Genomic DNA, 27,577 nt, shown 5'->3' with positions numbered 1-27,577 from the left:
ATGTCACCCTTCATCATTTACCATGTGTTCTTGAGTTCTTCATTACATGTTTTTGTATTCCAGGTCTGTCTAATATGGTAAATACCAGTTAATATGACTTTATTTAATTAATTACTACTAATTTTTTTTTTTTTTTTTTGAGACAAGGTCTTACTCTATAAATTTTTCTGGGCTGGAACTTACTATGTAGTTTCTGCTAGCTTTAACTTCAGAATCTGTCTGTCTCTGCCTCCCAAGTGCTAGGATTCAATGTGTGTGCTACCACACCCATCTAATGTGACTTTCAAAATCAAAATTAAGAAAATAAGGTTATTTACGATCTGTGATTGTAAAAATTCTTTCAGAAAGAATTCCTTATAACTCGGTTTTCAATTTCTATTTTTAGGAGAATTTGGCTTAAGGAGATCATCTTTATACTTTCTAAAACCATCGTATTGGTCAAAAACCAAAAGAAATTATAAGGAGCTATCAGAGGGCAATGTTAATGGGAGTATTAGTCTTAGTGAAATTGTTGAGCCTGTTTCTTCAGAATTTATAGGAAAAGAAGCTATAAGGTATGATTCATTTTTGGAAGTATAGGTAGAACTGTTGATGGAAATTGTAACATTTAAATCGTATGTTATACTATGATAAAAGATATGGAATGGGAAAATTCACATTTCTAGGTGGTTTGATATTGCTGACATGAAATGACATCTAGTTTATATCTCCTTTAATGAAAAATGAAAATAATCTATAAATTGAAACAAGTACTTTGCTTAGAAGTTGTCTGAGCATGAAAATGATTGAATGATGCAAAAAATGCAGAGCAGCAGTGTATTTTTGTAGCGTCTTATATAATTATGTCCTTAATGTCACTTGTCTTTCGTTTTTTTGTTTTAGCAGGAAGGTGGTTTATTATTTTTTCCTATTAAATATTTCAGCCTTTTCTTTTCTCCTCCATTTTTTTGTACAATAATGCAAAATTATTCTTGTTTTGAACGTGTGATTACAAAATACCCTCTAGTTCCACCCATCCATTTTTTTCCCCCAAATTTGAATATCTGTTACTTGAGGTACATGTGCACATCACTGTCTTAAATAGTGTGGAGTGTGTCTTATATTGCTAGAGATGTATATCTAGTTCAGAATTTAAAAGGTACATCTTAAAGCAATTAAGACAGCTTGGATAAAAATATCATATGTGTAAACACATGTAATCATAAATTTTTGTGTATATTTCTAATATAAATCTGTGTTTTTCAGAATAAGTGGTATTCAGAAGGCCTATAGAAAAAAAAATGAAAATGTGGAGGCTTTGAGAAGTAAGTAGCCTTTCCAGAATTTAGTCCATTGCATTTTAGTACAAATGGAGAAGTTTAAACTTACCTGTTAGGATTTTCTTTCTTGCCATTATAGATACTTTATGTGACTAATGTTGATAGTAAAACTTACAACATGGAAGTTAATAAAGCCAGAAAGTGGTATCTGTTAAAATGAGAATACTTAACAATTTGAACCAGTTTATATTCTGTTCTTTTATACTTTATTATTGTGTACATGTATTTATATTAGTTACCTCTTTTTAAGATTCTGTTTGTTGTGATAAACTATCTTGAGAATTGGGTACATTTAGCAATATGTCAATATCTTCCAGGATCAGTAAAATACACATACAATGACATTTTTAATCTATGTTACTTTACTCTGGTAGGGTACAGTGGTATATTACTATGGTTTTATTTTACATTGGCCCAATACATAATGCTCCTTATCATTCCTTCATTGGGCATTTGAATGTTCTTTTTTCTAAAGAACCTTAAAGTTTTTCATTTTTTAATATTTTAGGTTCATGGTTTGTGTTAGATAAAGGTATTCAGATATCCTATTCTAATGTGAAGCATGCCTTTTGGTTCTGAACAGTGTGTTTTGATGAACGTAAGTAAATTCTTAATTTAAATTAGGCCCAATATATGAGTCTATCATTTCTAGCTGCAGTGCTATTAATGCTAAATGATTCTTTAGTTGTTTTACTTAACATTAAAGGTTAGCTATAGCCTCCAATATGAGTTATTCAACTGGAAGTTACTGCCAGTACCAAGAAGCAAGGGAAAGAAACAAACGATACCCAGGTTGTAAAGGAACCAATGAAATCAACTTACTTTCAGATGAAATGATCAATCTCTGTAATAAATATAGTAAAACTAAAAATGTGCTTAGAAGGGTGACAAGATACAAGATAAATTGTGTGTGTGTGTGTGTGTGTGTGTGTATACACACACACACACACACACACACACACACACACACATAATCAGTTATATGTCTGCATCCCCTCACCAAATAATTGAAAAGTAAAGTAAAAAGCAGTATTCACTGTAGCATAAAAAATATTATGCATTTATAGATAAATCTGAGAAAAATGTAGACGACTTATATCTTAAAAAGTACAGAACATTCCTGACAAAGCTTTAACATCTAGACAGAAACACCATGTTTAAGGGTTGGAAGAATGAATGTGTAATTGTGAATTCTATTTTATAGAATTAATAGATTCTATAGATTAATACTCAGTCAAAATTCTATTAGACTCATTTTGAAAAGTGGATTCTAAAAATTATGTATAAATTAAATGACTTAGAATTCCCCAAACAAATGTGAGCAACAACAACAAATTTGGAGTTTATCATTACCTTGTTTCAAGATTATAGTAATCACAACTTTTTTTCTTGGCATAAAAGAAATAGAAAAATCAGTGAAATAGAGAACACAGAATGCTATGGGATAATGCCCTTGTACACTGGTTTAATAAAACACTGATTGGCCAGTACCCAGGCAGGTAGTGTAGGCGGGGCCAACAGAAGAGAAGAATGCTGGGTAGAGGAAGGCTGAGTCAAGAGTTGCCAGCCAGACACAGAGGAAGCAAGATGACAAGGCAGAATTGAGAAAAGGTACCAAGCCACGTGGCTAAACATAAATAAGAATTATGGGTTAATTTAAGTGTAAGAGCTAGTCAGTAATAAGCCTGAGCTAATGGTGAAGTAGTTATAATTAATATAAGCCTCTGTGTGCTTACTTGGGGGACATGAATGGGAGAGATTTGTCCCGACCGCCGGACAGCTGGGACACAGAAAACCTCCAGCTACAACTGAAATATTACTTAAATTTTTATAAGAATTAAATTTTCAATAAAGTTTAAAACAAAACTAGAAAAATATGAACTGTAATCCCTGTTGAGCACTGTATACAAAACCCAGTGGAAATTGGCTCATACAACCAAATACAAAACTTATGACAATAAAACTTAAAGAATTAAAGCTAGGAGAAATATTTTGAAACTTGGTTAAACAGAAGTTTTATAGGTATGGCTCCAAAAGCACAAACTGTACTCGATTGAAAAAGTCTTCTGCTCTTTGTAAGATACTGCTAAGGAAATGAAAAAAGTAATAGATTGGAAGAAAGGTTTGTAAATTCTATGTCCAACAAAGCACTTTTATCTAGAATATTTAAAAGTGCCTCAAAATTCAAAAATAAGAAAACAACAGTGTAGTTGGAAGTTTTCCTGTCTCCCACTGGGTCCTGCAATCGCTCTGTCCCAAGTAAACACACAGTGTCTTATATTAATTACAAACTGTATGGCCTATAGCTCAGGCTTTTTGCTAGCTAGCTCTTACAATTTAAATCAACTCATTCCTATTAATCTATGTTTTGCCACATGGCTTCATGGCATCACCTGTTCTCTCACATCTTATTTCTCAGGGTGGCAGCTTGCAGCATCTACCCCAACTCCACATTTCTCCTCTCTATATATCTTTGCTTGGATTTCCTGCCTGGCTATAACCCATTTTGCCATAGGCCAATGCAGCTTTATTCATTAACCAATGGGAGCAACACATATTCACAGCATACTGAAAGATATTCCACAATACTTCCTCTTTTCTGACTAATCAAAAGGGAAGATTTTAACTTTAACATAGTGAAATTACACATACCATAATTATCAAGCAGTAATTATAGTTACACTAGTTAGTCTATTTGTATTTGGCAAAATTAGAAAATATTTTATCATCCCCTATTTTTGTGAGTCTAAAGATTTATACCTAATTTATCTTTTATGATGACTAAGGAAAACTATAACACTCTAGTCTTCAACTCCATCAAAGATCCCAGAAGGATATAATATTCCCTAAGTAAACAGGAAGTGCATTATAAGCAACTTCCAAAATTTTAGAAATGACAGAGACATCTGGCTGTCTGGACAGTCACCCAAAGTTCCTCTGCAACATCGAGGCATTTATCTTCAGCCTGCAGGCCTAGAGTCTCTGGCAGACTTTTTTGTGAAGCAGAAAATTTGAAGGATTGTCTCACCTATTGGCAAAATTCATCAGTCACTTTCCTCTGTGTCCTGCAGAATGTCTGGCAGTATCTTTTGTGAAGTAGGAACCTGAAGGACCATCTCACCTTGTTTGGGCAATGTTTAGTGGTCACTTTCCCATGAGTCCTGCATGTCCAATTTATACAATATACTATCAAGCATTCCAGGAAAGAGCAGTTTCTTGCCCAAAATGGCCAGTTTTCCAAGAAGACGATAAACTCCATATGGAGTGTCTTTGATGCCCATCATCCTCTTTGAAGTAAATTGGTGCTGCCAGGAGCAGATGTGTCTCATTGTCCATAAAAGTCTAAGTTTTTAAAACATTTTAAATGCCGTATTCTGTAGGTCTTTGAAGTATTTGAAGGTTACCTATCTAATTGAAATATATCTATGAATACCTAGAAAACTAACATGACTATAAGTTTATCATAGGTGAGTAATTATTAATGTGTATTTCTTAATTATACATTACAATTTTAAATGAGTTGCATAAACATAATACTTTAAACAAGAGTAGAAATATATACAGTATAATGACATTAACTTTAAATTTGTATCAATATACGAAAATCCATAGCAATGTTAAACATTTCAAACAAGTTGTTGCTCTTTAAAAAGTAGATTCAATAATCTACCCTTTCATCCTATCATATCTATATTCCCTTTTCTTCTCTACAAAGAGATTGCATTTGTAATCAACCTCCTTTAAATAAAAATAAACATTTATAAAGTATATTTTGGGAATTTGGGTATAGCTTTTCATACTACTTCCTGCTGATTGGGGGTGTTAGCAATCTTATGGGGATCCTGAGAAAATTCGAGATACTGGTCAAATCCTGGGAAGACCAGCTATAACATTTGTTGATAGATACCATCTGTCAAGGTTCAGGAGGTCTCACTTGATCAAATCTGATACATCTTAACCTGGAACAAATCCACAGCCACTTGTTTCCTGTGGAAACAAAAGCAGAGCCACCTTTCTAAAGCAACAACATATCATTAGATCCAAACTTTGAAGTCAAGATACCTTTAAAAAAAAATCTATCTATCTATCTATCTATCTATCTATCTATCTATCTATATCTTAGCCACCTTTACAATCAAATGTATTTCTGCATTTAGCTCATTAACAGTCAAAAAATTTAAAGAAAACACAATATACATAATCCAGCTCTCTGTGTATATTCTATCTACATGGCTATTTCTTTTATATTACTTTTGTTTCTCTCTATTTTTTAAAACTATTTACGTATTTTTTTATATAACTGCCTATACTCATTTTCCTCTCTTTTCCAAGTCTATGTACATTTTCACACACACTCTAAACTGTTTAGAGGTTTATTCCATCTGTATCTGTCTTACTGTGTATCTATAATCCTTTTCTGACCAGGAGAGATTTTACATTGCTAAGCTGCATAGCAGCTTTGGCTGACTCTGCCTCATTAGGTTTCCCACATGGAAGAGGTCCATTTACTGCCAGCTGTGGGAGCCATGCTCACCACTAACTCTGGGAAGCAGTGGGTCTATGCCTCCATCAAGTAGCTTGTAGCCCAGAAACCTTTTGTTTGTTTGTTTGTTTGTACTAGCAAAAGCTAAACCTACCACACAGCCACACCTCAGTATATGGTGGTGGGAATTCGCAATGCTGTGCTCAAGTTCAAATGCTGCAGCATCTCTGTGCCGCAGCTCACATGAGAGACACAAACTAGGAAGCTGCTCATGGCTCTATTTTAGAACCCTTTTTTAAAGCTTTCTCAGGTTTAAAGGTGGAAATTCTTGCCTCTCAATGGAACAGAAGATGTAGCTGAAAGTTTTCCTGTGTCCCACCCGGTCCCACAGCTACTCAGTCCCAAGTAAACACACAGATGTTGTAAATATTAATTACAAACTGAATGGCCTATGGCTCAGGCTTCTGCTAGCTTAGCTCTTTCATCTTAAATTAACCCATTTCTGTTGATCTATAGGTTACTGGTCTGCTGACATCTTGTTATTCCTTAGGTGGTGGGCTGGTGTCTCTCCTGACTCCACCCTTCTTTGTCTCTATCTTCAGTTTGAATGTACCACCTAACCTTATTCTGCCTCGCCATAGGCCAATGCAGCTTCATTTGTTAACCAATGGGAGCAACATAGACTCACAGCATACAGAAAGATATCCCACAGCACAACAGCCTATGTGTTGTAGTTTGTTTCTTGTTGTTGTGATAACATAATGAGCAAAATCAACTTGGAGAAGAAAGGTTTTATTTCATCTTACACTTCAGTCTATCATTGAAGGAAGTTAGGGCAGGAGCAAAGCTGAAACCATGGAGGTACACTGCATACAGGCTTGCTTTTCCTGGTTCAGCTTTCTTACTTAACCCAGGACTGTCTGCCCAGAAGTGGCACTGCCAACTGTGGGCTGGGCCCTGCCATGCCAATCATCAAGAACAAGTCCCACAGACATGCCCATAGGCCAGCATGAGGGAAGCAGTCTATCAAATGAGACTCAAAAACTTGGGGATGTGTCCAGTTGACAGCTACCTAGGAGGCCATGTAATAAATGGATAAACTATTTAAACATGTTTTACCAGTGGGGAGGAAAAACAGCACATGAAATTATGTTAAATATTACTCATTAAGGCAACATAAATTAAAATCACAGTGAGATAATTAAAATTACAAATACTCATGATGTGAATTAATGAGCATATAGGAAATATATACTTTACTGAACTATTTTTAGTTGACATAGGTGTGTGTGCACATGTATGTGTGCACAGATTATTGGTATATTTGAGCTCCTCCGAGGTAATTATATTCATGATTTTGTTTGAAGTTTCTTACTGAATCATTTCCTATATTATTCTTTTAAAACCCCACAGTTTTAATTTGTTTGTTTTTTAAGAAACAAGGTTTTGCTATACAGTCTAGTATTGTCTTGAACTCTTGATTCCTCCTCTCTTTGCCACCTAGGTGCTCCACCACAACTAATTCACTTCCATCATTAGCCTGGGCTAACTGACTTGGGATATGAGACCTCCCTCTCCCTCTTCTTTTACATTTCAGCTGTGGATGCAGAAACACAGCTCTTACTCAGAGGATTAGGAGAGTTTATTCTGGAGTCAAATATGAGTGACTCTGGCCCAGGAACACAGATTTAGATTACTCCAAATTTCATCTTCCAGGGTACTAACAAAGCACACAAACTCAGCAATGTTTCTATTTTCAAGTAGAAAGCAGGGTGGTGGACTGATATAGGCCTCAAGTGCTAGCTGACATACTCTTAGCTTTTTCGTTAGTGGAAGCTAGTTGCCTAGTAATATATTTCAAAGGATTGTCCCTGTTAGTTACAGGGACACTAGGTCAAACACAGGTGTGGAGAAGGAATGGCTATTATAGGGGCTCACAGTACCCCAAGATAAATCATAATTAGGCTCTGGACCTGCAACATTTCAACCTCTCCGGATCATGGAAGTTCTAATCAGTCAGTCAGCCTTGCATGGCTGAGTGAACAGTGAGGCTTCCTACCAGGAGCTTTCTTTCTTTCAGTCTTAGGGTTGTTTCTTGACTAGTTCATTCCTGCTTTGTCATTTGAGTTGTTCTTATCTGTCCTCCTTCAGTTGATTATATATTCATCTAGTTGTACATAATTTATTAAATTGAACCCTTAGGGGCTGGAGAGATAGATGGCTTAGTAGTTAGGAACACTGGCTTTGTTTCCAGAGGACCTGAGTCCAATTCCCAGCACCTACATGGCAGTTCACAATTGTCTGTAACTACCCTTCCAAGGGATCTGACACATGCAGGCAAAACATCTGTGCACATAAAATGAAAATAAGAAAAATTGTACAAATTTAACCTTTTACGTATTCTCTTAGCTATTCCTGTGCTTCTGGTATCAACTCCTTGTTTTGTTCTTTTTGTTTCCATTGTATTTAACATGTCTTTTTTTAACAGATACCTTTGTGAGATAATTTTTTCTTTTAATTTCCTTCATAAATTTTAAAATTCAGTACACAGAAAACCTTCAAATACTTTGTGTATACCTTAAATCTCAGCATCAGAACAAATTAATAGCATTTTATTTACATTTCCTGTTATTTAAACCACTGACCATGTTGATTCTATTTAACCTGCATAAACTATGTTGTTAACTTTATATATTGAAATTTGTCTTCCTTAAGATTGCTTGGAATTATGAATTACCATATATAGCTGAACAGAAATAAAACACACATTTGAACCTTCTTTTTTTCCCTGAACTAGACTTGTCATTTGACATATATGAAGGTCAAATTACTGCATTACTGGGCCATAGTGGAACAGGAAAAAGTACACTGATGAATATTCTTTGTGGATTGTGCCCACCTTCTGATGGTAAGAGTTTTCTCACTTAGAGAAAAAAAATCTTAAAATTGTGTGGGCATTATTAATGAAGGAGTCACAGTATGTAGCAATTATTTGTCTCTTTACATGTATACTAGATGATTTGTGTCAGTGATTTTGAATAGCTGTTTCTACATCTATGAAGAAGTTTTTTCACTGAATACAGTATTTTTTTCAATAAAAATTGGTCCCATGATATTTAATAAAGTACAAAAAAATCTAAATTTTTAACTACTTATTTTGATGTACTTTATTTTTTATTTACTTAATATACATATTTCCATCACATATTTATATGTGTATAGGTCCTTATTCCTTATTTACATGAGAAAATAATTCAGTAAGTAACTACATGGAAATTAAATTGACATTGGAAAAAACCCAGAAAAATCTCAATATGCAGATGAGGGAAACAATGATATCAACACTATTTTCTAAAATAAAATTTTAGGAGCAGTACCTCAAAGGTATAATCTAGATCTGGGATTGTTTTATAGGTGTAAACTCTGTGTGAAATTCTCATGTTTCTGCAATTACTATATTGTCAGTGTAGTAAATTTTATCATAAAGGGGCCAGATAATATTGAATCTGCATTTCAATTTTGTGAATGAGATTTGATCCTCGAAATTAGTGTGACCTGTTCTTTGTTTTTATTTGCGATGTTCTCTGACATTAGTTGTAATATCTTATACTTTAGACATATGACTTTTGTTATAGTTCGCCATACATTATCACATGATTTAACTGTTCATAAGTGGAGTATATTATCATTTATTTAAGATAATAAGAAAGCTGGAATTTAAGAGATTATTTTCAAAGTCATACAGCCAGCTTGTGTAAAATTTGTAGATCTTACTTCATTATCTCATAGTATCTGAAGGTGAAAGAAGTCTTTACTGAACCATAAATATAAATAGTGTCACTGTAGTTATATAGATGTTTCATATTAAGCTTGTAGTTTTCTGTTCTTTCCACTATATAATATGGCCTGAAAATGAAGGAAAATGAGTTTCAAATATAAGTGAAAACACACCACCAATACTATTGAAATGAGAATGTTATACCTTATAAATTTATATTAATTCTGGCTTTGTATATATGTTGTAACAAAATGAGTAAATTATTAGTTACATCAAAACATGAATTTTTTTAACACTCAATGTCTTTAATGTAAATATGAATATTTTGCTTTTAGGGTTTGCTTCTATATATGGACACAGAGTCTCTGAAATAGATGAAATGTTTGAAGCAAGAAAAATGATTGGCATTTGTCCACAGTTAGATATAAACTTTGATGTTTTGACAGTAGAAGAAAATTTATCAATTTTGGCTTCAATCAAAGGAATCCCAGCCAACAATATAATACAAGAAGTATGTTATCCATATATAAACCATCACTGTATTTCCTATAAATTAATATACTTTGTAATAATTGTACAATAAATATACTTGAAAATCTAAACATATAAAACCTGTTTGGACCAGAAAACAGAGAATATGAAGAATTAGATGGATGTGGAGTACATACCTTAGCACATGTGAATAATTCTTTTTTCACCTGGAAGGTCCTTACTTTTCCCTCCATTTCTCTCATCTGCCCTGCCCTCACCCCTCTTCTGCACGTCACTTTCCTTGCCTCAGTACACGCAGAGCCTTCAGACTCATCTTTTTCCCTTCCCCATTACCCAGCAAGGCACAAAACTGAAACAGACTTCCCCCCAAAACTTGTTACTTATTATTTCCAAAATTATGTATAGTATTCATAAGAATTAAGCACATCCTGACATTTTAAAGTTGATATTAACACTAATCTAAAAGTTATACTGCTTAAATGGTGCTTAAAATAATATTTCAAAACTTAACATACATAAAACTTAAGATATATAAAAACTAATTTTGATTATTATGGAAATTATATGGTTGTTAAAATGACATTGTTCACACTTTATTTTTACAGGTGCAAAAGGTTTTACTGGATTTGGACATGCAAGCCATCAAAGATAACCAAGCAAAAAAATTAAGTGGGGGCCAAAAAAGAAAGCTGTCTTTAGGAATTGCAGTTCTTGGGAATCCAAAGGTAAATATAGTGTTAATTTCACTGATGAGACAGTTTTAAATTATAAAAAAGGTTATGGGACTGGAGATGTACCTCGGTAGTTAAGAGCACTAAGTGATCTTCCAGGGGACCTGTGTTCGTTTCCCAGCACCCACATAGTAACTCACAGCTGTTTCTCACTCCAGTTCCAGGAGGATCTGATACACTTTTCTGGCTTCTGGGACACCAGGCATACATGAAGTGCACAGACATGCATGCCTGCAAAATACTCATACATATAAAATAATAAATAGATTTTTAAAAAGTTAAAACAAGACAAAAATTAAAGGGATAATAAGTTAGCCACTATCTGGGTGCACTGGTTTTACATGTGTTTGTTCTCTAGCTTGTAGAAACAGAAGCAACTTTGCCTTACGCATAGTTAAAAAGCTCATGAGAGCTTAAAAAGCACAGAGAGCCTGTGGAAACCACTCTCCTACTGTGTTCCTCCTTTCTACTGTAGCATGGGATCAGGATGGATTCTGAATTTTTATTACCTGTACTTTCTGCTAGCACCCACTATCATGTTTTTTAAATTAAAAACAATTTGAAGCCAGACGAGGTGGAACATGCCTGTAATCCAGCACTCAAGAAGCTGAGTCATGAGTTCAAGGCCAGTCTAGACTACATAGTAAGAGTCTGTCTTAAAAAGTTCTCAAAAAATAGGAAGAATAAGTGTCCTGTCTCCTGAAAATGCTTTCTTACCTTGAAATGATATAGGACATCCTCTAAAAAATCACTTGCTGTATATGCAGATTCAATATATACTTAATATTTTTTCCACTTCATTTGTCCAATTGTTATACCAGTGTCTTATATATAAGTAACCACAGAAAAGATTCGCTTAGAATTTTAAACATTTATACAAACTTTATATAAGAGTGAAAAATAGATTTTTGGGTGAAAATATTAATTTGAAATAGAGAAAATTTCCAGTATCCACATAAATTTTAAATATTTGGTTTTCTTACTTTTTTTTTTATACCTATGATCACTCAGATACTACTGCTAGATGAACCAACAGCAGGAATGGACCCCTGCTCTCGTCACATTGTTTGGAATCTTTTAAAATACAGAAAAGCTAACAGAGTGACAGTATTCAGTACTCATTTTATGGATGAAGCTGACATTCTTGCTGGTGAGATTTTTGCTCTATTTTTAAAAGATAAGGTCACAAGCCTGAAGAGAGATAAACATGGAAATGCTAAATCCCAAGTGTGGTAGTATTGTTTTCCCCAAAGTGCACCCTAATAAATTTATCTGGGGTCAGAGGCAGAACAGCCACTAGACAGACATAGAGGCCAGAAAATGGTGGCACTTACACCTTCAATCCTAGCATTCCAGAGGCAAAAATCCCTCTGGATCCTTGTGAATTCAAGGCCACATTAGAAACAGGCGGGCATGGTGAATCATGCCTTTAATCCCAGAAAGCAAGCCTTTAATCCCAGGGAGTGATGGCAGAAAGAGAAAGATATATAAGGCATGAAGACCAGAAACTAGAAGCGTATGGCTGGTTAAGCTTTCAGGCTTCTAGCAGCAGTTCAGCTGAGACCCATTCTGGATGAGGACTCAGAGGCTTCCAATCTGAGGAAATAAGACCAGCTGAGGAATTGGCGAGGTGAGGTAGCTGTGGTGTGTTCTGCTTCTCTGACCTTCCAGGATTCACCCCAATACCTGGCTCAAGGTTTGATTTAATTATTAAGTACCTCTAAGATTCCTGCTACACACAAGGAGTAAATAATTATATCATGCTGTACAATCTAAAACAAAAATATTTTTAAAAATGAAAAATTATATATTTCTGTGTTCAGTCTTTCCCAAATCATCCTGTTTCAGTGAGTTCCCAAAAGAATCCATATAAGATTTTTCATATTACCATACTCATTATATATTAATTTATTATAGCAAAAGGCTATGAAGCAAAGTTTGCAAAGGGCTAAATCATATGAGGCACAATCTGGAGGAAGCCAGGCACAGATTCCCAGAGTCCCTTAATTTCTCATAACTTACTTATACCATATTTATGAAACATTGTCTTATAGTTTATTAGAGACTCAGTGTCCATGATTCCTGTGGGTACTGGTCATAGAGCTACTCTTCCTAACAGAGCAATTCAAGACTTCCTAACACAGAACGATTCTAGATTCCTTAAAGGAAAATAAGCATTCAGCATAAACTATATTTGTGTATGTGTAGAGTTTTTGACACTAATAGGAATCTTCCTCTGTCCAGATTCCCAGGTACTAGTCAAGGGCGAGCTTTATAAGCAGGTCATTCTAAAGCAGGTTTCACTAGCCTGTTAACCATTTATGTGCAGTTTTGTGTGTGTGTGTGTGTGTGTGTGTGTGTGTGTGTACACACACACACACAGAGTCCAGGTTTATGTTAGAATTGTTTTTTTAACACCTAGAACAAAGGTCTGAGAGTTTAAACTACTATAACTTCTTTTTCTAGTTGCTTGTGTAGTATAATAAATGGATAAGTTCACTCATCTCTTCAGCAGTATCTCTATCAAAAAGAATCCAATGAACTAATGTTTTTATTCTTGATATTATGTTTCCTTTCTTTGTACATTTGGTTATACAGGAATCATAAAAACTCCTGTATTATAAGTTCCTTTAAGAAGAGTCTGAGCTATGTGGGGTATGCACTCTGGAGTTAGGGGGCCTGAGTACAGTTCCTGACTTCATTATGGTAGTAGCTATGTGAAACATGTCTAAACAATGTGTATTTGTCTTCTGTCAATATTCTCATCTGAAAAAAATAGGTGATGATATTCCAGTGTCTTTCTCATAATGTTGTGATGATTAATGATATAATACTTGGATGTATGCCAATTAACTTAGCCATTGAAATGTGAATTCCACTTTGTAGATAGGAAAGCTGTCATATCACAAGGAATGCTGAAATGTGTTGGTTCTTCAATTTTCCTAAAGAGTAAATGGGGAATTGGCTACCGTCTGAGGTAACACTTGTTCTTCTGTTACTATTCTATTTGTATTTGTGCTTGACCTGTTGTTACTATTTTTAGGGCTTGCTATATTGTGTCTTAACTATATTAGTGCTACAATTTAAGCATTCAGAATTTAGTGCTGGTTGTTTATGGAATAATCATAAAAATCATGATTTTGGCTTTCTCTAGCATGTACATTGACAGATACTGTGCCACAGAATCACTTTCTTCACTGGTTAGGCAGCACATACCCGCAGCTACTTTACTGCAACAGAATGACCAACAGCTTGTGTATAGCTTGCCTTTCAAAGACATGGACAAATTTTCAGGTATACTTTTCAGTTTCTTGATTGACTAGGACTTTTGTTTTGGGAATAGGTTTTTTGATTATTTTTCTATGTAATAGTCCCAGCTGCCAGAACTTGTAGTTTTTCTACTTTATCTAGTCTTTGAGCCAGAAATACTAAATACTAATGTGTGTGCTTCTTGTTTTTGTCTTTTTACAAGTAGTATGTAACTATAATTTGTTAATTTAAATACTTAATGCAAATAAAGAGAATTATGTTTATGTTGTTAAGAAAAAAATTGGCCAGGTGGTGGTGGCACACGCCACCTTTAATCCCAGCACTCAGGAGGCAGAGCCAGGTTGATGGATCTCTGTGAGTTTGAGGCCAGCCTGGGCTACAGAGTGAGTTCCAAGAAAGGTGCACAGCTACACAGAGAAACCCTGTCTCAAAAAACAAAACCAAAAACAAAAACAAAAGAAAAAAATTAATTAAGGCTTGGTCTGGTGGTGCCCGTCTATAATCCTAGCACTTGGGAGGCAGAGGCAGCCGGAGGATGGCACAGGTATGAGGCCAGTCTAGTCTGCATAGCAAGTCCCAGAGCAACCTAGCCAGTTCTACAGTGGCAGACCCTATTTCAAAAAAACCAGAATTTGTTGTAGGTTTCCTGAGGACAAGATGCATATGTCTGTGTTTTTTGTTGTTGTTTGGTTTTGGTGTATATGTGTGTAGTGAGGCTTTGTACATGTTTTCTAACAATTTCTAATTTCAGAATAAATTATAAAGTAATTATTTTAATTTACAATTATCAATTAAGTGCTCTAAAATATTTATTAATTTTAATTTATAACATACTGAACTTTTTTATGATTTATTTTTATTTATTATGAATATGGTGTTCTGTCTGTGGGTATCCCTGCAAGCCAGAAGAGGGCACTGGCTCTTATTACAGATGGTTGTGAGCCAGCATGTGGTTGCTGGGAATTGAACTCAGGACCCCTGGAAGAGCAGCCAGTACTCTTAACCTCTGTGCCATCTTTCCAGCCCCATACTGAAGTACTATTGGATATTTTTTTCCATAAATAAAATTTTCTTGGCATTCTTTGGAATTTATAATAATGTTAAAAGTATCCTGAGACCAAAATCTTTGGGTAACACTATGCTGACTAAATTTAATAATATTCTAATTTTTTCTTTCTTTTTCTCTCTCTTTCTCTTTCTTTCTTTTTCTCTTTCCCTCTCTTTTTCCCTCCCTCCCTCTTTCTTTCTTTCACTTTCTCTCTTTCTTTCTTTCTTTCTTTTTCTTGTTTTTTAATTGAGACAGGCTCTCCCACTGTAGTCCAGGCTGGCTTGGACCTCACCATGTAGTTCTAGCTGCTCTTAATTTCTTGCTAGTCCTCTTGCCTCAGCCTCTAGAGTACTGAGGTCACAGACAGCAATTACTGTGTCTGCCTGCCTTGTACCCATTTTTGAATGTATTTTAAACTAATTTGTATTATTTTTGAGTGGTGTCGTAGGCCACTTTATTAATTTTATTTTAGATTATGTGTGTGAGGAGAGGGTATTTGCATGTGAATCAAGGTGCCATCGGCTTTTCGGAGACATCAGACTCCCATGAGCTAGAGTTGTGGGTTATCCCAGCATTGGTGCAAGGAACCGAACTTGGGTCTTCAGTAAGAGCACATTTGCTTTTAACTGCTGAGCCACCTCTTAAGCCTTCTGCATGACTTATGAGAGCTCTATACCATTCAACCTGTGTTTTTCTTTCTTCTAGGTTTGTTTTCTGCTCTAGACATTCATTCAAATCTGGGTGTTATTTCTTATGGTGTTTCCATGACAACATTGGAAGATGTGTTCTTAAAGCTAGAAGTTGAAGCAGAAATTGACCAAGCAGGTAAAAACAGAACTAAAAATACCAGTCAGTGAATTAGACACGAAAAATAATTTTATAAGCAAATAAATTATGCAACCTTATGAAATTTGTGTTGCTTTGTTCAACCAAGGACAGAAGTAAATAAGTAGCTGAAATATTTGTTAACAGTGATAGAAATTATGAAGGAAATGATATGATATTCTTGAAAGGTTTTATTGTCATGGAGGACTTCATTGAGAATATATTTGAACTGAGATATATAAATATATATATATTTTGGTTTTCCAAGACAGGGTTTCTCTGTGTAGCTTTGCGCCTTTCCTGGATCTCACTCTGTAGCCCGGGCTGGCCTTGAACTCACAAAGATCTGCTTGCCTCTGCCTCCTGAGTGCTGGGATTAAAGGCGTGCACCACCACTGCAGGCTAAGACATGCAAATATTTTAGGATAAAATGTAATATATAAAGAAAATTTTTATTTCTCACTTGTTGAGACATTAATTAGATATCTTTGAAGTATGAAAACACAGGTCACCATGGCAGGAACCATGAAGAAAGTAATATTACATTGATGTCAGAGAGTACCCCAAGGGCTGGTTTATGTTTTGCTTCTGAGTATCTGAGAAGAGCTTCCTTCAATTTTTTTAGTACAATGTCAAAGGGTTTTAGAGTAAAAGAATAAGTTAGTAATCCTGACTTGTGTTTTAGTGAACACATTCTTAGTTGGAAAGGTAGCTCCATTATAGAGCACTTGTCTGGCATCTCGAAGATTCTAGATTTTGTGTCCAGCACTGAAAAAAAAATATTTCTAATTATTGAATGATAACTGTAGTATGAAAGAAGAGCAGTTCAGTGAGGAAAGTTGTATGTAAATCTTAGTTTGAATTAGGATGGCAGTAAAATCTGCAAGAAGTGGATTTGTGTTGTATTGATCTTAGCAATAATGATTTGCTGAGGATTCTTAGGGAGGGATCAAGAATCAATCTCAAGTTTTTGCTTTGAGAACCTCATTTAGGTTTGCTACTTCCTGAGAGTAGGATAGGGTTATGTAAAGATAGGATGCATTTTTGGTGTCATTGTTTAACATGTATCTGAAGCTAAGTGAAGATGTGAGGGCTAGACATGGAAATTCTGAAGTCACAAAGATACTGTTCTATGGAAATAGGTAAGAACACTTGGATAGGGAGAATATAGAGGTGTAAACGGCAACCCCTGATGGTAAGCAATCAAGGAGCAAGAGAAGGGCTGACAATTAGAATTTTCTTTCTTCACTAAAGAACAGAGAAGGAAAATTTGAGAAAAAGCTGTCTTTGGGGAAAGAGAAAGTGGACATTAAATTGTCAAATAGCATACAGAGTAAAGTGAGGAAAGAAAATAGTTTTGGAAACAGGATAATGAGGAGCTTGGTAGTGGGGAGGACACTAGTGACCTTGCCAAGAGCATCTTGTGTGGTATGGCAAAGAGCGAAGCTGGAGCCAAGTAGTACAAGCTGAGAATGTCATGATTGAAACTTAGCATGTGTTCAACTTGAATAGGTGTTGACAAAGTGTATAAGAGTTCCACTTTTGTCCCACATCACTTCCAGATTCATTCTGTAAAGTTGACATATCTTAGTTTTTAATCTTTCTATTCCAAAAATATTCCAGAATTTTTGTTTGTTTGTTTACTTTTATTGGCAAGTAGATTATAGCGTATTTACACAACAGCCACTGGAGGAAGAAATGGACTCAAAATCTTTTGATGAAATGGAACAGAGTTTACTTATTCTTTCTGAAACAAAAGCTTCTCTAGTGAGCACCATGAGCCTTTGGAAACAGCAAGTGTCTACAATAGCAAAGTTTCATTTCCTCACATTGAAACGAGAAAGCAAATCAGTGCGCTCAGTGTAAGTGTAATTATCATTCTTCTGAAAACTTGTCCTTTTGAGGTTGCAAATTAGATTTGCTGTCTGAACTTCTAAATAATGACGTACACAGCTTTGTATTTTTGAAAGATTAAAATGACAGTTTCACAGTATCAAAAGGTACAGTAATTTTATCACAGACCCATTGTACTTTATTTTTTATTCATATTGATTAATTGATTGATTGGTTGATTGAGACAAGAGTCTCATTGTGTAGCACTGGCTGGCATGGAACTCGCTATGTACACAAGGCTGGCCTTCACCTAACAGAAATCCACCTGTCTCTGCCTCTTAATCCCTCTGCTGGCATTAAAGGTGTTTACCACCATGCCAATCCCTATACTCTTTTTATCTAAACTGGTATCTATGGTCTTATCTTTAAAATGATGAAGTGACAAGTAATACTATTTAATGTCTAATTTTTGAGTTATTTTCATTATATTTAAATTTTGTTTTGCATTTATATCTTTTCATTATATTTTCATTCATTAATTTTTATAATTGTTTTTTAGTAAACAGCAAGAAAGTTAAGTTTTATCCCTGTTTATTAGATGAAGAAAGCTGAAATATAAAGAAAGCTATATAGCTAGTAAACCTAAGATTTAAAACATTCTCTATATAATTTTATTCTCTCAGTTATTAATACCCTTGCTCCCCAGTCTGATAATGACCTTGGAAAATTATGTTTTCTGCTTTAATATACCATGTCTGCCTTGCTAGAGCCAAAATGATTATAGGAATAAAGTTTAATAATAAGAGCATTCATAAATGTCTGAAATATTCTGGAGTTATTTGAGGTTTTGACCAAATTTATTTAGTATCCAACAAGTGCTAGTCAAGCATCTGATTTGTTTCTATATCATTTGTCTTGAAAAAAAATGTTTATTTAAGTCAGCATATTTTAAATTTATTTAGTTGAACATCATTTTGATAATACATTCTCCGGAAAACAATGAAAGTTACTTAATTCAGATTGCTGTAATAAAATTTCATGAATTGGGTGTTTTTAGAGGTTAGAAGTTGGGGATCCCAAGTGTCAGCATGGTAAAGGCTCTTTTCCTTTCTTGAAGAAAGATACCATTTAGTTGCATGCTTTAGTGGTTTATTTTTCTTTCTTTCTTTCTTTTTTTTTGGTTTGGAAAGAACATGCAAACCAGCACACTAACAGGTGCTTGTTGGTATCACTTTTAAAAGGGTGCTAATCCCATCATAAGGGCCTTATCTAATTTGCATTACTCTCCAGAGTTCCTGTCTTCAGATATCATCAGATTAAGGATTAGGGCTTCACTATGTAAATTTGAGGGACACAAACGTTGAGTTTAAGACAAAAACGTTATTTGGTCAAATATACTAGGAACTATTTCTTATAATTCTCTCAAAGAATAGTTAACATGTTAAGAACACCATGGAATTTTTTTTTCTGGTTTTGTAATGTAAAATTTTAACATTAACCTGAAGCTTCCATATATTCTTATCACATGATTTTTTTCTTTCTTTCTTTTTGTAGGTAGAGATAAATCAATAAACTTTATATTCAGTTAAAATAAACATTTTCAATAAACATTTCATGGTATCATTACTGGGATAAGAGAGTCCCAGGTGACACAACATCGTAGGTTCCTGCTCTGTAATAATCATCATATGACATAGAAATGCTAAGAGGGAAAAAAATAACTCACTCCTGAACTTTTTTTTTTCATTTTTTTAAACTAAGAATTTTTCTATTTATTTTACATACCAACCATAGATCCCCTCTCCTCCCTCTTCCTACTCCCCCAGGTTCCCTCCCCAACCCACCCCCCACCCCCACATTTTCCAAATCAAGGTCTCCCATGGGGAGTCAGCAGAGCCTGGCACTCTCTGCCTCTATTTCCATGAGTCATTGGATGAAGGCTCTATGATGACAGTTAGGGTATTCACTAGACCAGGCACCCTCTCAACCTTTGCCAGTAGTCCAAGTTGGGGTCATCCTTGTGGGTTTCTGAGAGCTTCCCCGGCACCCTGTCTCTTCCTATTCCCATGTCTTCATTTATCATGGTATCTCTTTCCTTGCTCTCCCACTCTGTCCCTGTTCCAGCTTGACCCTCCATTTCCTTTGTTCTCATCTCCCATTTTTTGCCCTCCATCCCCCCCATCCCCAGTTTGCTCATGTAGATCTCATCTATTTCTCCTTCGCTGGGCTATCTATGTGTTTCTCTTAGGGCCCCTCCTTGTTAGCTAGCTTCTCAGGAGCTGTAGGTTGTCATCTTGTTATCCTTTGCCTTACCTCTAGTATCCACTTACGAGTGAGTATATACTATGTTGTCTTTCTGAGTCTGGGTTACCTCAGGATGGTATTTTCTGCTAACTTACAGATTTAGATTTAAATACAGCATGTTTTGAGGGATGCTGATTTCATGATATTTAAAATAATTCAATGATTTTGTTTATTTGGTTTTTGAGATAGGGTTTCTTTTTTCTTTTTCTTTTCTTTTCTTTTTTTTTTCCAGAGCTGACGATTGAACCCAGGGCCTTGCACTTGCTAGGCAAGCACTCTACCACTGAGCTAAATCCCCAACACCAAGATAGGGTTTCTAACAGAGGTTGCTCTCAAAGTCTCAATCCTCCTGCTTCAGCTCCCCAAAGACTGGGATTATATGAGTATATTACCATGCTCAGCAAAAATGGTTCTTAAAAATACAAGTGGTTTAACTGGAAGTTAAAAATTATTAAATAAGTGTGATGGTCTAAACTCTTGCTACTGAGATAAATTATATAATCTGTAGATACTTTATAGGACAAGTAACTATCTCTATGATACTACAATGTCCTTTTGTATTACTATATATTCATGGTACTACAATATGTAATGTAAAATAGTAATGTGCAGGTATATGTGTAGTATAATATGCATCTTATATATTATGGTTTGACAATATATCAGTGAACCAACAGCAGTTAATGTATTTAAATTGTGATAAGGATAATAATTTTAAATTGTAGAGTTTTCACTGTATTTTAATTTTCTTCCCTGTACTTAACAATATTTTTGTTAGGGTATGAAAAGTAAATGGCTAGAATAGAGTCGGAGCAAGAAACACTTCCATCAGGAATATAGAAACATAAACATTTATGGCAATACTTAGTTCTCTAACAATTATGTCTATATATCCTATAATTTAAGAGGGAATCTGGTCTAAATATACTTTTATACCTTTTTCTTCTCTTTACTTAAAATTTAATAATCTTTATTTTTGATACCCCATTTAGCTTTTTCTTTCAATATTTGTATCAGGTCAGTTATGGAAATAGACTTTTAGGAAGTTTTTCTCTTTCTCTCTGTCTTTCTTTCTTTTCTTTTTTGTTCATCTTGTTTTTTTTTTTTTTTTTTTAATTGTCTGAGTATCGAGTTTATATTAATATGAAGGAAGATCTTTGATAGATTTGTTTGCTAATGTATCTTAAGCTATATTTTTATTTTTTTCTTTCAGGTTGCTTCTGCTTTTAATTTTTTTTGCAGTTCAGATTTTTATGTTTTTGGTACATCATTCTTTTAAAAATGCTGTGGTTCCCATCAAACTCGTTCCAGATTTGTATTTTCTAAAACCTGGAGATAAACCTCATAAATATAAAACAAGCCTGCTGCTTCAAAATTCTACTGGTGAGAGTGTGTGAAGGTCTGTGAATGTGTGTTGGCTGGGGATGGGGGTGAAGGGTTGATGGAGTTCAGAGTAAAGCAAGCACGAGCTATTGTAAAATCTAAATTAAATATTTATCCTAGTGATACTGAATAATATCAGAAATAAAGTTTTGCTTTAAATGTAATTGGCAGTTTTTAAAATATTCTAATTTATACTGCTTATAATTATTAAATTCTTTTTAAAAACAGTAATAAGTTCCTGCTAGCATGTTTTACATCAAAGTTCATGATGAGCTTAATGAATTTGAGGCTGTAAAATTTTCCCTAGCAAGAGCTATAGTATATATTATTTATACATACTCATTGAGATATAATGATTCATCAGGAACTATTTAAAGAATTAGTTATGAGTAAAAAATAAATCTTACTTACATACATCTATTGTAGCACAAATCTTAGACAGTCTTATTAATAAAAACAAACCTGGAGCCAGGTCAATGCTGGAAGATCAGAGAAGCAGAACAAGCCACAGCTACGTCACCTTGCCAATTCCTCAGCAGATTCTGTTTCCTCAGACTGGAAACCTTTGTGTCCTCATCTGAATGGGTTTCAGCTGAACTGCTACTCAAAAGCCTGAAAGCTTAACCAGTCTAAAAAGTTTCTAGTTTCTGGTCTTCACACGTTATATATCTTTTTGCTTTCTGCCATCACTCCCTGGGATTAAAGGCTCACTTCCTGGGATTAAAGGTGTATGAGTCTCCACGCCTAGCTATTTCCAGTGTGGCCTTGAACTCAGAGATCCAGGTGGATCTCTGCCTCTGGAATGCTAGGATTAAAGGCGTGTGTGCCAGTATTTTCTAGCCTCTGTATCTAGTGGCTGTTCTGTTCTCTGACCCCAGATAAGTTTATTAGGGTGCACAATATTTTGAGGAACACAATACCACCACAATCTATCCCTGAATATCTTAAGTTTGCCATTGATAATTTTGTATTTACTATTTTTATTTTTATTGTATAATTGGCAAAAAGGCTTTTTTCATGTTTTTATGGACTTGAGCTAATTTTAAATTAGGATTCTAAGTTTTAAAAATATTTGAACTTAGTAAAGTATTTAATTTATTTATGATAAGCTTTCCTATAACACTTGCTTACATAAATATCCTGTAGTCTGAAGGCTTGCAGAAACTATGTTACTTTGAAGTCATTACTGTTAAAATATGGTGCTAAGTATGATAATCTTAATCTTTACAGAAAATGATACATTTAGCATGGACAGTCTCTCCAATTAGGAGATATTTTAGTTTACTTTTTTCATTTAAAATCTTGTCTTCAGTTTTAATATGTATTTTATGCAGCTAGAATACAATACTCTGTGAAATCTCATTTTTTAATGTATATCTAAAAATTATATATGTTTCTCAAATCTTTCTGTTCTTGCTCTGTAGAAATTCTAGTATTTCCAGTGTTTATCTCTTCTATTACTTTCTGTAGTATTGTTTCTTGCTTTTGGATCTATACTCTCTGGTCCAAAATGAAGCTTATATGCGAATTTGTGTCTCTGTGTGTGTATGCATATGTAACATATATGTATATGCAATACACACAAGCACATGTCCCCCCCACCACATACACATTAGATATTTTCTTACCCTTTGAGAGTATAAGTTACATGGTTACATCACATGCAGCTCTTTAATTGAATATACAGCCACTCTGGTAGTTAAGAGATGAGTTAAGGTCCTTGGTTAGGAGAAAATTTTGAGTCATGAAGATGAAAAGCATCATTCTTTATGGCATTCATGATTGTTACTCAATCGACCTTGTCATTATGTTTAGTTACTGAGAGTGTTTGGTTTTGTGAGATTTGCATTTCTTTGTAAGTTACGTTTGTTCTGTTTTGGTTCCTGTGGTGATAGAGCAGGAGTGCTTCCACTCATCAGACATGATGCTAACATTTAACAAACAGGAGTCTTGGGTTTTTTTGTTTTTTGTTTGTTTTTTTTCTTTTTGGTTTTGGGCCATTTAAAGAATGTAGGTAGAAGACTGATTTTTGGCACAATTAAAATTACCAAATAGATTACTTTTACTCTTTAGTCAAATTTCATGATAACTTTTTCTGTTATTAATATTTCTTTTCTTTTCTTTTCTTTTTTTTTTGGTTTTTCGAGACAGGGTTTCTCTGTGTAGCTTTGTTCCTTTCCTGGAACTCACTCACTTGGTAGACCAGGCTGGCCTCGAACTCACAGAGATCCACCTGGCTCTGCCTCCTAAGTGCTGGGATTAAAGGCATGCGCCACCACCGCCTGGCCTGTTATTAATATTTCTGTAGGCAGCAGATAAAAGTTATACAATTACCAGGTTCTGTTCAAAGCTTTACATATGTATTCTGTCATTTAATTGTCACAACCAGTGTTCTTATAAAGTAGTTATATTTACTTTTCCTTGACAGAGGAGGAAACCAAGATCTAGAATATCTTTGTAACTTTCTTGAAGGGCATATAGTATAAGTGGTACAACTTGGGTTTGAATCTTGTCCTACTGACTACAGAGCCAAAGCTCTTACCAATATCTAGGCTGAAGATAAAAGGTCTCCTTGAAAGAGCATTGTCTCCTAATGTTATTAAAGTCTATTATGTTTCTTATGTAAACTAATTCTTTTTATTCTTATTTTCTAATACCAGACTCAGATATCAATGATCTTATTAACTTTTTCACACACCAGAACATAATGGTGACAGTGTTTAATGACAGTGACTATGTATCTGCTGCTCCCCATAGTGCAGCTTTAAATGTGGTGCATTCAGAAAAGGTAGGAGTATTATACGTGAGTACTCATTTAAAAGTTATAAAATACCAAAATGGTTTCTCTAAAATTAATTTCCTGAACTTATCCTATTAGTCATGAATTAGAGTATATTTTTAGATATGATTAAAAACAATGCATTTTGTTTGTGATAGTATTATGGCCTGGTAAGTGACCAGTAACATTTTTAATTTTCATATTATATTTTTGCTTAAGATATCTGCATATTTAAAGCTAGGTTATCTTACCTGTCATTATTTTTCCTATCCCTTGTTGAAATAGTTTTTTCAAAGTATCTAATAAGATTTAATTAATTTAAATATTTAATTACTCTAATAAGGTTAGTTAGTAAGAAAAGTTTGGTCCTTAGTGATACTAGTATGCTTATATAAGTAATGTATTAACTCTTCTCTTTAAATTGTAGGACTATGTTTTTACTGCTGTTTTCAACAGTACTATGGTTTATTCTTTACCAGTAATGATGAACATCATTAGTAACTACTATCTTTATCATTTAAATGTGACTGAAGCTATCCAGATCTGGAGTACCCCATTCATTCAAGTAAGCAAACATACACAAAGATGAATTCATATGTGGAAATTCCCGAAAGTTAAAAAGTTGAGGTGGGAAATTTAGGAGTCTCTAGGATTAGTTTGCTTCAAATCCAGAGCAGCTTTATTTGATGCTGATAGGTTTGCGAATCCCTGATCTGTTAATTGTAGACAAGAAATGAACATTGTTTAGTACTTTTTGGGGGAGAGTCTGGTATCTAGTTACTGAGATATTGAAAGAAAGCTTGAGTCACACAGACAGCCATTTTTACTCCAAGTAGATGTCTTAGTTAGGCTTTTTTATTGCTGTGAAGAGACACCATGACCACGGCAACTCTGACAAAGAAAACATTTAATTGAAGTGGTGGTTTACAGTTTCAGAGATTCAGTCCATTATCATGACAAGGAATATGGCAGTGTGCAGGCAGGCATGGAACTGGCTACATCTTGACCAGAAGGCAGCAGGAAGTTGATTAACTGTCACACTGAGTGAAGCTTGAGAAAAGAAACTTCAAAGCCTGCCCCCACAGTGACACATATCCTTCAACAAGACCACACCTACTCCAACAAGGCCACACCTCCTAATAGTGTCACTTCCTTTGGGGGCCATTTTCTTTCAAACCATTACAGTAGCAAAATGTGGAAGGCCAGGGACAACAAGACACTATGTACTGTTTCTACATCATCTGATGAAAAAGTGAGCCAGGGCCAGGATACTTGTTAGACATGTAGATTGTGTCCTGATGCACAGTACCTTTCCTGTTTAATGAGTGTATCTTTTTTTTTTTTTTTTTTTTTTTTTGGTTTATTGAGACAGGGTTTCTCTGTGTAGTTTTGCGCCTTTCCTGGAACTCCCTCTGTAATCCAGGCTGGCCTTGAACTCACAGAGATCCACCTGGCTCTGCCTCCCGAGTGCTGGTATTAAAGGCGTGTGCCACCACCTCCAGGCAAGTGTATCATCTTACATAGAAAGGGTGGAGTCGAGTCCAGGATTTACTCTTAGAATGCCCACTTAGCAGGTGCAAGGCACTGGGTTTGGTCTCTAGCATAGAGATCAGGGTGAACAAGGATAGAGAAATGGACTTGTTGAGGCTAGAGGATAACACCAAAAGCAACCTACGTCTCAGATCATCTGTATTTGGATATCTGGACTGCCTGGGAAAGTTAGCTGACTCTTAGGGTAACAAGGGACATGGGGGTTAATAGGAGTTAAAGTCACTCTTGTCTGGGAGATGTTCTTGATTCGTTAGGAAGATAAGCTTGGATATAGCTTTTCCCAAAGGAAAAAAGGAGGGATCAAGATCTTATTTAACACAGTCACTGGAAAGTACCAGATATCATTCTTAGGTATTATCATTGCATCTGGCCATTAGTAGATATGCTAATTGTTTATTACACATAGTGGCAGAGTTGGCAGTGTAGTCTAGTACTTCTTGTTAATAAACCTGTTATTTGTCCATACCCTGGGTAGATATCTTAATGTCTTTCTTTAGAGATTTTAATGCTCTTTTAGGATATTCTAAGGTATTCTAAAGTGATTCTCAGATTCATTTTCTATTGTGTTTGTCTTTCAGGAAATTACTGACATAGTTTTTAAAGTTGAGCTGTATTTTCAAGCAGCTTTGCTTGGAATCATTGTTACTGCAATGCCACCTTACTTTGCCATGGAAAATGCAGAGAATCATAAGGTAATTAATCAGACAAAAAATTATAGGTATCAGGTTCTGTCAAGCCCGAGGATCTGAGTTCAACCCTGGAATCCACATGGTGGAAAGAAACTGCCCTGTGATATCCACATGTGCCACATGCACACAGGCACACATAAGTAAATGCAAAAAAAAGTTTTTTTAAAGTTAGTTAAAAAAATAAATGGGGCTGGAGAGATGCCTCAGCAGTTAAGAGTACTTGCTTTCATTACAGAGGACCCTGGTTCAGTTCTGAGTATCCACATGGCAGCTCACAATTGCTGGTTACTCTAGTTCTACAGAATTCTGTACCCTCTTTCGCCCTCTATGGTCCCCTGCATGCATGTGATACCATAAACTCAAAAAAACCAACTACACATGATTAAATATTCTAAATAAATTTAAAAATTATAGGTATCAATTGGGGCTAGTAAGCCTCATAGTAAACTTTTAGAGGATTTAATTTGAGAGTGTCTTAGTTATGTTTCTGTTGCTATGATAAAACACCATGACCAAAAGCAACTTGGGGAAAAGGTTTTATTTGGCTTATACTTCCAGGTAACAGTCCATCACTGAAGGAAGTCAGGGAGGGCCAGGAACTGAAGCAAAGCAAAGGAAACTAAAGCAGAAGTCATGCAGAAGCTATTTACTGGCTTGCTCATGGCTTGCTTGCTCACCCTGCTTTCTTACACCATTAACCTGATCTCTGTTTTTGTGGTTTTTGTATTTCAAATATATATAAATGGAATTATAGTATGCATTCGACTTTACTTTTTTATTACTGTAACTTCCTAGTGCTTTCTTGAAATTCATGAAATTTGTGTTAGGCGTCTCTGTAGTCCATTCCTTTTTATTACTGAGAACTATCACAAGGTGTGGGTGTATCATAGTTTGTGTAACCATTGCTTGTTGAAAAGCATCCAAACTGCTGTTGGGTTCCACTATTACAAATACAGTTGCTGTGAATGTTTGCATATAGGTGTTTGTATGAACACGAGTGTTTGTTTGAATATGTGTCTGTTCATTGCATGCCTGAAGTACCCACAGAAGCCCAAAGAGGGCATCAGATTCCCTGGGACTGGAGTTACAGAT

At 35.0% G+C, this 27,577-nt stretch overlaps 1 protein-coding gene across 2 annotated transcripts in view; it reads left to right on the top strand.

The window, feature by feature from the left end:
- Nucleotides 1-27,577, top strand: part of Abca5 (ATP binding cassette subfamily A member 5) — a 77,837-nt gene that overhangs the window by 22,863 nt on the left and 27,397 nt on the right. For both annotated transcript variants that reach the window (XM_036195552.1, XM_036195553.1), the window contains 14 exons: nucleotides 386-554; nucleotides 1,246-1,304; nucleotides 8,600-8,710; nucleotides 9,916-10,091; nucleotides 10,678-10,797; nucleotides 11,815-11,953; nucleotides 13,690-13,780; nucleotides 13,958-14,097; nucleotides 15,827-15,946; nucleotides 17,607-17,808; nucleotides 21,297-21,466; nucleotides 24,127-24,254; nucleotides 24,673-24,810; nucleotides 26,375-26,488. In XM_036195552.1, coding sequence (XP_036051445.1) covers nucleotides 386-554; nucleotides 1,246-1,304; nucleotides 8,600-8,710; nucleotides 9,916-10,091; nucleotides 10,678-10,797; nucleotides 11,815-11,953; nucleotides 13,690-13,780; nucleotides 13,958-14,097; nucleotides 15,827-15,946; nucleotides 17,607-17,808; nucleotides 21,297-21,466; nucleotides 24,127-24,254; nucleotides 24,673-24,810; nucleotides 26,375-26,488 — 1,877 coding nt within the window. The remainder of the gene's footprint in view (nucleotides 1-385; nucleotides 555-1,245; nucleotides 1,305-8,599; nucleotides 8,711-9,915; nucleotides 10,092-10,677; nucleotides 10,798-11,814; nucleotides 11,954-13,689; nucleotides 13,781-13,957; nucleotides 14,098-15,826; nucleotides 15,947-17,606; nucleotides 17,809-21,296; nucleotides 21,467-24,126; nucleotides 24,255-24,672; nucleotides 24,811-26,374; nucleotides 26,489-27,577) is intronic.

This window comes from Onychomys torridus, chromosome 8, assembly GCF_903995425.1.
Source record: "Onychomys torridus chromosome 8, mOncTor1.1, whole genome shotgun sequence".
NCBI lineage: Eukaryota > Metazoa > Chordata > Mammalia > Rodentia > Cricetidae > Onychomys > Onychomys torridus.
The sequence above is the reverse complement of the archived record's forward strand: the minus strand, read 5'-3'. Positions and strand labels throughout refer to the sequence as shown.